At 38.7% G+C, this 11,408-nt stretch overlaps 3 protein-coding genes across 7 annotated transcripts; 2 read left to right on the top strand and 1 right to left on the bottom strand.

Moving 5' to 3' along the window:
* The first annotated feature begins 790 nt into the window (after positions 1 to 790).
* On the top strand, positions 791 to 1,856 carry LOC140771060 (protein VASCULATURE COMPLEXITY AND CONNECTIVITY-like). The gene is made up of 3 exons (XM_073112439.1): positions 791 to 927; positions 1,047 to 1,252; positions 1,346 to 1,856. Exons 1-3 carry the CDS (start codon positions 829 to 831, stop codon positions 1,596 to 1,598), a joined length of 558 nt encoding a protein of 185 aa, XP_072968540.1. The 5' UTR covers positions 791 to 828; the 3' UTR covers positions 1,599 to 1,856.
* A 487-nt stretch (positions 1,857 to 2,343) lies between these two features.
* LOC140770249 (mediator of RNA polymerase II transcription subunit 21) lies at positions 2,344 to 7,662 on the bottom strand. Of its 5 annotated transcripts, none has more exons than XM_073111336.1 (6): positions 7,566 to 7,662; positions 4,474 to 4,699; positions 4,137 to 4,208; positions 3,918 to 3,969; positions 2,817 to 2,911; positions 2,344 to 2,595 (listed from the first exon to the last, which is right to left on the bottom strand). In XM_073111336.1, exons 2-5 carry the CDS (start codon positions 4,678 to 4,680, stop codon positions 2,835 to 2,837), a joined length of 408 nt encoding a protein of 135 aa, XP_072967437.1. In that variant the 5' UTR covers positions 4,681 to 4,699; positions 7,566 to 7,662; the 3' UTR covers positions 2,344 to 2,595; positions 2,817 to 2,834. The 5 variants fall into 5 exon arrangements, with proteins under 5 accessions (XP_072967437.1, XP_072967438.1, XP_072967440.1 ...); XM_073111337.1 differs by having other exon boundaries at positions 7,562 to 7,625; XM_073111339.1 differs by lacking the exon at positions 7,566 to 7,662 and adding an exon at positions 5,516 to 5,666.
* A 589-nt stretch (positions 7,663 to 8,251) lies between these two features.
* Positions 8,252 to 10,464, top strand: LOC140769807 (probable serine/threonine-protein kinase PBL23). The gene is made up of 5 exons (XM_073110677.1): positions 8,252 to 8,363; positions 8,919 to 9,100; positions 9,169 to 9,358; positions 9,444 to 9,835; positions 10,123 to 10,464. The coding sequence occupies exons 1-5, from the start codon at positions 8,252 to 8,254 to the stop codon at positions 10,462 to 10,464; spliced, it is 1,218 nt and encodes a 405-aa protein (XP_072966778.1).
* Positions 10,465 to 11,408: the final 944 nt, after the last annotated feature.

Genomic DNA, 11,408 nt, shown 5'->3' with positions numbered 1-11,408 from the left:
TTGAAATACATACTCTTGAAAATGCTACTCTGCACTTGAGGTTATGACAATAAATCCAAAAGCTATAGAATTTGAGGACATATACACTGACCCAGTGGAAATTCAAACGAATGATTATAATCGTAAGAGCATTGCCAACTACCTTGAGAGAGATCAAACTCCCGTTTGGTGTTGAATTAATGATCTTTTAAGACTTTTGTTAGCTGAACTAGAGCGAGAATTTTCTTCAGCCCAAGCAGGCAATTAAGAGTGACTGCTTTAAGACCTCACCTTTTTATATCTTTCGGAGTCTCCGTTGCTAAATGTCTTATTTCTTAACCAATTCCTCCATTGTTACTTATCTGATATGCCAGAAAACCTCAAAATGCTAGCATATATTCCTAAAGTACTAGAGAAATTATCCTTTTTTTCCTGACGTACAGAAGATTCCTGCAGTATAAAGTAATTAGCTGCTTCACATTGGCTATGTTAAGATGGTTGTAAGAATTCCAGCAACTTGAGCTTGACAAAAGCTTACTTTACCAGCCTAGCGAAATTCTTGTACTTATCAAACTTGGTTGTAGTTGATGTTAGCTTTTGATCTGGCCTAGATTTAGCTAAAATCGTCGATACGAAGCTTTCCTTGTGAACTATGAGAAAGGATCATGCTCAAAAGATGAAAGTAGCTAGAAAGAAAAGTATAACATTTGAGCATCTTTAGACAGCTAACATCTACTCTAGTCTTCCTTCTTTTCCTTCCTTTATATTGACGAAAGGAAGGAGCCTCCATCGCCTCGTCACAAAACAAAACAAACCCTCCTTGCTTCTCCTCTTCCAACACTCACAAATATGGCAAAAGTGGGAGGAGTCTTCATCTGTTTGCTGATAGTGATCATAGACATAGTTGCTGGCATACTAGGAATCCAAGCAGAGATAGCTCAAAACAAGGTGCGTACTAAACTAATTAAGATGTGATGATTCCACTTGTCAACAACTAGGCCTTCACTCAGGAATCCATCTAACGTTGCTTTGGATATATATATATCTGCGAGTTAATTATATAACAGGGTAAGCACTTGAGGGTGTTCATCTTCGAATGCAAAGAGCCAGTCTACCAAGCCTATAAGCTTGGGCTTGCTGCGGCTGTTTTATTAGCATTAGCGCACGCATTAGCTAATCTGCTCGGTGGATGCGTGTGCATCCGCTCACGAGAGGAATTCACTCGATCCTCCACAAATAGGCAACTTGCAGCAACTACCCTCATACTCTCATGGTAATCGTAACTAATTCAAGTGATCGCTCATCTTATAGACCGTGCCGCGTGTGGATGACTAAAAAAACAATTTTGTTGTCTTGTCTTGAAAAGGATCGTCGTTGTGGTCGGGTTCGCAATGCTGCTGGTAGGGGCGATGAGCAATTCAAAGTCGCGAGCTTCCTGCGGGTTCGGGCATCGCCATTTCTTGTCCATCGGGGGGATCTTATGCTTCATCCATGGCCTGCTTAGTGTCTGTTACTACGTAGCCGCCACTGCCGCACTGTGGGAAGAACGGAGGCCGTGGACGACGAGGGATGCCGGTGTTCCTGGCGGCGCGCAAGGAACTCGAGAAGTCCAGCCATGATTGGCTCCAAAAACTCTTTTGAGTGTTCAATGGTGCACGAGAATGAAAAATATTGGTTTTTTTTCTTGGCTTCCGTTCATTTTTACCATGCAATTCTTTTCATTGATTATTCAAGAAACTTTTAAGTCCTTGCATAAGAAGCAATTTCAACCGATGGCAACTAGTAACTTGGAGCCACGGATACCATTAATTTCAATTACTTGGCGGTTTATTAGAGCAAGTTGTACTCGAATTGTTACTGAAGGAAGCCGAAGGGCTATGGCGGCAAGTCTTATTTGGAGAATTGTGATTCTGGGGAGCATATCTCTTTCTAATATGAGTGGGGGATAACCAAGAATCACATCGGTTTACATTAGAATCATACTGAGGTCTGCCATACAAAAATTACTGGAAGACAAAAATTGTGATTACCATAAAATGTAATATAAAAACAAATTTTAATTTATAAATTCTATAAAATATGTTTCCCAACAGTTAAAGTGAGCATATATGCAGCCTCTTGACATCTATTTCAGTTAAACCTTTATTGATAGAAAAAGAGAGAGAGAGAGAGAGAGAGAGAGAGAGAGAGAGAGAGAGAGAGAGAGAGAGAGAGAGAGAACATAATAAGACTTGATTTTACATTGGTTTCTCATTTAATACCACCGAAGCTACATCTTGATAAAATAAAACGGCATCTAAACAATTTTAATAAAAAAAAAGGTTAGAGAAATTGATTTTGCAACTGAAGAGGCAGAGTGCGAGATAAGCAAAAGTTACTGATCATTATCTCAGCTAGATCAACAGTTCTAAGAACTTAACGCAGATTAAAGTACAGGTTGCAAGTAAAACCTACTGACAAGTATACCATTATAAGAGAGCTTCCCTCATGTTCAGCATTTAGTGGCATACATCACATGCTATGGTGTATTTTCAAGAAAGTATGCACCTAGTTTAGACTTCTAATCCAGAAAGACTTCTCCAACACAACTCCGTTAGTACATTTTGGATGCTGATGCTGCGAAAAATTCATCAACAAGTAATATTAGATAGATCTCTGGGAAAAAAAAAAACACCTGCCAACAAGGACTCAGAAACTATTCCATTTAACTTCAAGCAGTTTTTTTCTCAAGCTTTGCCAATACCATTTAGTTTTATTTGCCCAGAAGGAAGAAAGAAAAGAAGCATTGCATGTCATCTTACAGAGTCTTACTTTAGAGCAGAGTAATCTGCACTTACATTGAGAATGATCAATCATCAATCTGGTTTCTTCAAGTTTAGGCAATTGTCTGCCGCTTGATTAAACAACACCTGGACCTGCTTCAATTCCAATTCTGTAACAGCAAAACATAATGTATATGCATGAGGCAATCTTAGTATTTCCTCGATATGTGATATAAAACTCAGTTGCAAGAAATGATTTTCAGCAAGCGCCTTTTTTTTTTGCTATACTCTGTAGCATTTTTACCAAATTATTTATCTTTAAGCTGCAGAATTGCTGAGTAGCAGGACTCATTGAGGACTTCACTTAGCTTCAAAACAATAGTTTCCCTATATTTGTACTATATTGAGAAAAGGGTCTGTTTCGTCTTTAGAAAATATATTTTGATATTTCTAGTTGATGCAAGGTTAAACAGAAAGCCTAAACGGGTTCTAGAACAAGGAGCAATCTTCCCTTTGAGAATAGGCCACCACCGCCTACATATCGAATCATAGTTAAAGTGTTCATGTTACCAAGCTTCCAGAAAGTGGTTGCAATACGGGCAGATAAGGGATCGCTTGATGGATATGCAGGAGGTGGGTGCACATGCAAGTGCATGCGAAGTGCACCTTAAGTATACATCAAGATTATTCATGTCAAATATTCAAGAATATAACAAATAACAATATTGAGAAGAAAAAGAAAAGTATGGCATAGATTTGTGTTCAAATATAATACTTTGTGTTCAGATGCTAAGGTTGCTAATCAATAGCATGCCATACCTGCAACTAACATTATCAGTGATTGGCCATATATGGGCCACTTATATACTGCTACAAACATGAACTTCATAAAAGTACACCTGAGCTCTGTTTAAAGTGACCTTACCTCATTGATCCGAATGTTGCTATAATGGTATAAAACTGTATTTCTAATTAATCTGAATCTACGATGTGATATGTAATGATGAAGAAAGATAAACTTCCTGAAAGTATATGGTTACAATAAAAGGCTCCTAAACCAACCAACTGAAAATGTAATGTGAATAGGCGAACCTAATTAAAAAGAAAAGTAAGCCCATAGGAAATGTGAAACATTATCAGTCAACTGAACATCTGCGTAATAGCAATAAAATTTACCTGCAGCCTCTAATTGTTTTTGAAGCTCGAGCCCTACAGCTTCATTCTCTGCCTGGACATTTTCATTCACATGCAAAAGTTACTTTGTGCAGTTATCATTATCTATCTAGATTAGAAGCACACATTCTGCTATTTTTATTGTGTGTCTTGCTTCTAAATTTTTTTTACTAACTGGTTATCCAATTCAGATAATGAGGTAATGAGCAAAATAATGCCTACTTGGAGCTCCGCAATTCTTTTCAACTGAGCTTCCTCTCCTGACAACGGCAACGCAGCAACAAGGGCATCAAACTGCACAAGAACAGAGGCTCTTCTCACGTAAGCAAGATACACAGGAAAGCACTCAACCGTGATTTGCAATTGAGTCCAAAGATCAAAAATAATATAACAGTCGTGAACCCCCGCCCCCTCCCAACCACCAAAAGAGTAAGTTTTGTAAAATTGATATAAGATAGACTAGTTATTAACTTATTATGGTAAGTTAAACACAACTGCAAGACACTTTTCTAGGACTGGAATATGGTAAGTTAAGCAAGTTGAGCAAATTTGCATCTACCTTCTTCCCGGCTTGAACAAGAGCTGCACCCATTGTCTTGGGATGTTCAGATATGTTGATCGTTTCCTCAGATGGATTGGTGGCTGGTTCAGGATAATCAAATGAAAGGCGCACTGGTGGAGCATCTCTTTGAAGTGTTCCAAAGGTATTTAATGCAAGAAGAGCAATGGTATTAACTTGTTCTTGCAGCTGAGAGATTATATCCATTATTGACAACTACAAATCCCTGAAATAAAAATCAAGAATGAATTAAATAGATTGATCATCAGGAAAGGGCAAACAAGTGTTTAAGAATGCAAATATGACAGCTTCTACTACATACGCTATGGTCAGGATATCCACATTTGACATCAAAAGTTAAAATGAAAGGCATAATGCCAAAGAATAATGGTAGGTTTATACATAACAAGTCCAACAAACTAGTAGACGGAATTGACTGGCCTGCTCTATGACTACAAGCTTTCACATGGACACAAACTAATTATTAATAATCAAGATCAAGAAAAGAATATAGGAGCCATCTGACAGTTGGTCCAGACAGAAAAGATTATGACTTTTTAACTTTCAGCATGTTATATTTGATATATAATGTTGAAATTTTGCATTTATTGTATAACCCTGAAAGTATCGGTTCTTTCATGTAGTTGTTACTGCTGAATACTGCTACTGCAGCTCCATTGTGCTGCAGCAACTGCAACAGACTGTTGCTGCAGTATAACTTGTTTATAATGACGGTGAAAGGGCATGTCAGATGTGCCATGCACAGATGCGTGGCAGTACTAAGTATTGGAAAAATATGTGGCAATGGCTAATTATTGATTGCCACCGTCACGGTCCATGCCAAGAGCATGTTCTGTGCCACTGGCATGAGTATTTGCCTAAAACTTCAAAAGCTGAATTAGAAGCAACTTGTACACAGAACAGAGGAAATAATCCACCAACCACAACAAATTGTATAGGTATCAGAATAACATGACTTTACAAAATTATTAATAATCTAAAATATATTGTAAGATGCTACAGAGAAAGATCCACTACCCACATCTTTAAGTTGCAACAACCCTGCTACCATTAGTAACCTAAACTACCACTTAGTACATTATAAAAAGAAAGGGATGTGTTGGCTTCCTCTCCTTAGAGGAACTAGCTGCTGGCTAGGACTAGAAACATTTCCAACCACTGCAGCATCAACTATGTGGTCTTGTCATGCATTATTTCTCCAGATGGGACTTCTCCTATAGGAAAGGATGGTTCCAAACTCATTTCTGCATTGCACTTCCCCCGCCCTTTGCCTCTAGCGCTACCTCTCCCTTTGGGCCGACCTCTCCCTCTACTGCTGTTACTTATTAATGATGCTACATGCTCCTGCGTCAACACACCCAAAGTGCTCTGAGATGGTGTGGAGGGAGAGCAAGAAGATGTACCCTCTTGCTCATGAGAATCTGCTTGATCAGCGAATAGCTGTGCAATTGCCATCTGCTTTGCCTTCCAAGCCTTCACGTAAGATATTTCGTAGTGGAACTTTTGAGCGATGTGTGCCTGCAAGGCAGCCACTGGAATTGAGTTCATCATTTTGACTAAGGGCTTGATCTCCCGGGCAATAAACTTTGAGTCTAACTGATGGTGGTCCTTAGCAAGTGAAGGATTGCAGCAAGTATGGGGCCCACTGTATTTTGTAATTTCCCACAAACCATGACTCATGCGCACCCGTGCTCGCAACTTCCACGGACATATTTTCTCTTGCTGACACTTAATATAAAGCACATTAGAATTTGAGTCCTTGACTTTGAATGGATGATTGGATGAAATTGCATGTGCCTTTAAATAAGTTTGTAATTCCTCCTTACTTCTAAATTGTAATCCCTGACGCAATTCATCATCACTTAGATGCACAGGATTTGGCATCCCTGGTTCTAAGGTACTATTGGCTGTGCGAGATGCCCAATCTATATCAGACCACTCCGGTGGGGGCTGAAACTCATGAACCTCGTCATCCTCAACTGGGTCAGCCTCCATATTCCCACCAACATTCTTCTTACTGGCATCATCAACTAAGGCATTTCCCTCAGCTTCCCCACATCGATCAACAACATTTCTTTTAGGCTCATTAGCATCATGCCCTGAGCATCCGTCCAATGTCGTATCATTCACTGTTGGCTGACTCGAGCCTACAGCATACTGATCTAGCTGCATATGTTTGGATGGGGTGATTTCATGCTGTGGACCATCCATTACATTTTGTGCTTCATCAGAAGTAGCATGCAATAGTGGTGCTTCACCAGACTGGGTAAGCATTTGAGAAGATCTACCATCATTTAATTGAGAGCATTTCAAACCTGAGCAGCTGATGCCTAGATTGCATTGTCTTACCTCTATGTAGAGTTCCACCAATATACCTAACTGTTGAGGCAAATCAAGCATTGCGTCTACTGCCTCATCATCATCTATCGGCATACTTTCAAACCTACCTCCTCGATACGTAGGTAGCCTAAATAACAATTTTAAATCCCACTGCTGCCTATCTAACTTGGTCATGCTATAAAGCTTCTCCAAGAGATGCTCATAGGTGGAACTCCTATTAACCTTAACAAGCTTCCTCATCCCACCATCATAGTTAACCCCATCTGCCTTCCTCACAATTCTACCACCCCAATAGCATGCCAATGACACTGATCTATGAGCCATTTTCTGCAACCAAAATAGCAAAATTTAGAGAAGCAAATGTCCACATATCTTGACAGATACCAACATCAAAATGTCTATCTGCTTTCATAGATGTAATCTGGCTTAACTAACGAAGCGCAACAAAGACGCAATATAAAATAAAAAAAGGAGAGAGATTAGGACTACCACTCGCACATCGCAACAACCAGACAAGGAGATGCTTCTGTTCTCCCAATGTCAAACATCGACCTACTTCGAACTCTATCCGAAAACTTTATCCCCATCAAAGCAATCGAACATCAACTACCGAAAGACAAAACCCTATCATTTCTCCCCAAACTCAAAGCAACTAAATCGTAAGGTAAAAGATCTAATAAAATTAAAAATACTGCAATTTCGAACAAAAATAGGGGGAAATTATTACTCGCCTCGCGAGTATCACGAAGATTCGAGAAATGCCACCGCTACCGGTCGGAATCGAGAAGAGGAGACGAGAGGAGGAGGAGATAAGTAGGGCTAAGCTCGATTATTAGAAATGCGGGTCGGGTCGGGTCGGATCACCGAAACCGTTCTGCATAATACGTTAATGCAAAAGGATATATAACGCTCGCATGATAGCTAACTGATCGTTAATTAACTGCAATAACGGTACCATCTCCACTTGTCCTGCAACCGAATTGTCCGGCCAGCTCAATCAAACTGCTGGAAAAGAGAAGAAAAGGAACCGCAATGAGAGCCTAAAATTAGATTTATCCTCCGGATGGAATGGCAGAAACCAAAGAAACCGTGTCAATTGTTTCTATCCACTGGTGGCATAGCAAGGAAAAAAAAAACAAATAAACCCAACAAATTAAACAAAACAAAAAAAAGTTTCTTCCGAGATTTAGGATCTCCTACCACCATCATTTTATTTGTGAATTGTTGCGGTAGTTCCCGTTATCTGTTAAATTATTTTTGCCCCAGGTTGTCTGCAGATTTCATTGTGTGAAGGTAGAACTAGAATTTTCAGCTTTCCAAATAGATTTGTTGAAGTTTGTTTTGGTTTTCTTGCTTTGGTGGTGTTTGAAGAATTGAGTGTTAGAATTGAATAGAGGGGTGAAGAGAGAAACGAAAGATGGGATTTTGTTGCTTTAAATCATCGAAGGTGGAGTCCCCTAAGAATGCAGACGTCGGAATTGGAAGGAACGATCTTGCGTCCCTCGTCAACAATATCAGAGTTGAGTCAGGTACTTCTGGTTTTCTCCTTTTCAGATGTATTTCGTCATGGTTACTTGCTTCATGATTGACCGATGACAGTCTGAAACAAAACAAAACAAAAAAAAAACTCATGTCAATTGAGTCCTCTTGATATGGATGAATTACTTAGTAGTCTTTATCTGATGGAAGTTAAGTCAGAACTAAAGAAACCAAATTTATCAAACTTCCATATAGGTATCATTATTAACAAAAAGTGCAGCAAAAGCTTTTTGAAATTTCCAAATGCAAAGGCTCAGAAACAAACTTTGGAGTTTGGTATTAGAGATGAGCTCCTAATGCACCATATCCATTTTACTTCCACTTCACAGTCAGAACATTCAATTGGTGGAAACATATTTGTGCTATCATTCTTTTTTTACTTCATTATTTGCTATTGACTCTAAATAAATAAATAAAGACAAGGAATAAAGTGGATCTCTTTTTCACCAATTTGTTACTTCAAATATTACAACTTCATTAAAATAATTCCTTATAATGTCAGTTTCCAAAGTCAAAACAATGATCTGCTCGTATGTAATGTGCAGATAGCCGTAAGCACAGGGCTGTAACCGAAGATATTTTGCGAATCGGCAATGGGAATAATTCTGCTCGAGTTTTCACATTTGCTGAACTTTCAGCAGCAACAAAGAACTTCAAAGCTGAATCTCTTCTCGGTGAAGGTGGATTTGGTAGAGTTTATAAAGGACACCTTGAGGATATAAATCAAGTGAGTAGTTTTTGAACTAAGTATTTCAGTTTGGATTGAGGTTGAAGTATTCAGCATTCATTTCTCAGGACATTGCAGTCAAGCAACTTGACAAGAACGGCTTACAGGGAAACAGAGAATTTCTCGTCGAAGTGCTGATGCTTAGTCTCCTTCACCACCAAAATCTCGTTAATTTGATTGGTTACTGCACAGACAGTGATCAAAGAATTTTAGTCTACGAGTACATGCCACTGGGTTCATTAGAAGATCATCTTCTTGGTAATACTATAGAACCTTGAGATTGGTTTTCTGTCCTTTTTTTTGCAAGATTTCTCATCAACTACTAGCTTGCTATCTCTTACAGATTTATCACCAAATAAGAAACCACTAGACTGGAACACACGAATGAAAATAGCAGAAGGTGCAGCCAAAGGCCTGGAGTATTTACACGACACAGCAAATCCCCCAGTGATATATAGAGATTTCAAGGCGTCTAATATACTTCTCGACGACGAGTATAATCCAAAGTTATCTGATTTCGGCCTAGCTAAGGTCGGTCCAGTTGGAGACAAGAGCCATGTGTCTACGAGGGTAATGGGTACTTATGGTTACTGTGCACCAGAGTATGCACTCACAGGTCAACTAACAACGATGTCGGATGTGTATAGTTTTGGAGTCGTATTTTTGGAGATCATTACTGGAAGAAGAGCTATTGATAGTTCAAAGCCATCAAGTGAGCAACACCTTGTTCATTGGGTATGTCTAGTTACCAAACATTATATGATTATAATTCAGAATCTCAGATCATGATGTCCAATGATAATGGCCTTTTCTTTCCTGAGGGCGACACAGTCGTGGTGAAAACAAAAATTACTGTCTCCACAGTAGATAAGTAAGAAACTTTCAGTAGGAATTACCTTGATATGAACACTAATTTATTTACTGCTCTTTAATCTACTAATTTGTTATTGCAATATTATGAATTCTTTTGTATAATTCTTCAGTAAAGTTAGTTTATATCACTCATTAATCATAATATGCAGGCAGAGCCACGCTTTAAAGACAAGAAGAGGTTTGTCGAAATGGCTGATCCCCTACTTGAAGGCAAATACCCCTTAAAAGGCCTATACCAAGCTCTTGCAGTTGCAGCAATGTGCCTTCAAGAGGAAGCCAGCACCCGCCCGTTGATTAGTGACGTCGTAACGGCTCTCGAATATCTCTCTGTTTCTAATTACAATCCATTAATGGGAAGCAACGAATCTGTTCCCCAGAGCTTACCTTCTCAAGATTCACTTGCAGAGAGAAATAGTTCTTGTGACGATAATGAGGAGGAAGTACTATCACAAGAGGACAGCAATGAAGAAAATGGTTTCCATAGCCCATAGAGGGAAAAAGTAAAAAAAAAGGCCATGTAAATAAATCCAAGATTATCTTTCTCAGAAAGAGCATCCGCAACTGGACTTAAGTATTGACAGCTTTGTTGTGATTGTAAATATTGACTTAGTTCACCTCTTTCTTTACCCAACTCAGCAATGCTGTAAAGAAAAATATACTTTGTCACATCTCAATTACTGATAACCTGGGAAGATATGATCGTATACATGCAATCCAATAATTGATATGCATTTTTATCTTCATTTCAGCCTTCACTCTTTTGACAAACAGGAGTTTAATCTGTCAGATACCAGGAAGGAACCAAGTTTAGCTCCTAAATTTTATCATGAGTTGGATACAAGAATAATTTTGACGTTAAGAGGAGATGGAACCTTTTGATGTTTCCACAGAAGTTCAATTTATTTAGACATGCTGAGACAATATTTTACATAGATTATAGACTACGGTGATTTATATTACAAGCTACAACAATGCTTTATTCAATCAATTGGTGGTCAGTGGTCCGAAGCACATCAAAATCTATCATCTTCTCGTGTGGGAAATTTTGCGAAGGATAGACGTCCAAAAACCTATCCGAAAATAATGTCTTGACATACCAAGTTTATCATCTCTCCCATACATAATTAAATGTTTTGTTGTCATAATGATGGGAGTTAAGCACTACCTAGGACCTATTTTAAGAGATCGGTAAGCGTTGCCGTTATTTGGACCACAAGAGAATATATAAGCTATAAGCTGCTCTCCATTCATTAACTAGATATTATATTGGGTGCTGGCCACATTAATATCACATGCAACTGAGAGGAAGAGAAGTAATAGTTGATGAAAACTCCAGAGAACTTCTCCACTATGAGTTAATATTATCTGCATAAAATGAAACAGAATGTTTTCTTTTAGAGAATGAGGTGGGCAGCTTTTTGCCGTTTTGTTATGT

Source organism: Typha angustifolia, chromosome 11 (assembly GCF_048772165.1).
Source record: "Typha angustifolia cultivar Huaian chromosome 11, ASM4877216v1, whole genome shotgun sequence".
Classification (NCBI taxonomy): domain Eukaryota; kingdom Viridiplantae; phylum Streptophyta; class Magnoliopsida; order Poales; family Typhaceae; genus Typha; species Typha angustifolia.
The sequence above is the reverse complement of the archived record's forward strand: the minus strand, read 5'-3'. Positions and strand labels throughout refer to the sequence as shown.

Coding starts and splice junctions, on each gene's coding strand:
- LOC140771060 (XM_073112439.1), top strand. CDS start 829: ATGGCAAAAGTGGGAGGAGTCTTCATCTGTTTGCTGATAGTGATCATA. Junction 928..1,046: donor CAGAGATAGCTCAAAACAAG/GTGCGTACTAAA, acceptor ATTATATAACAG/GGTAAGCACTTGAGGGTGTT. Junction 1,253..1,345: donor ACTACCCTCATACTCTCATG/GTAATCGTAACT, acceptor TGTCTTGAAAAG/GATCGTCGTTGTGGTCGGGT.
- LOC140770249 (XM_073111335.1), bottom strand. CDS start 7,158: ATGGCTCATAGATCAGTGTCATTGGCATGCTATTGGGGTGGTAGAATT.
- LOC140769807 (XM_073110677.1), top strand. CDS start 8,252: ATGGGATTTTGTTGCTTTAAATCATCGAAGGTGGAGTCCCCTAAGAAT. Junction 9,101..9,168: donor ACCTTGAGGATATAAATCAA/GTGAGTAGTTTT, acceptor TTCATTTCTCAG/GACATTGCAGTCAAGCAACT. Junction 9,836..10,122: donor AGCAACACCTTGTTCATTGG/GTATGTCTAGTT, acceptor CATAATATGCAG/GCAGAGCCACGCTTTAAAGA.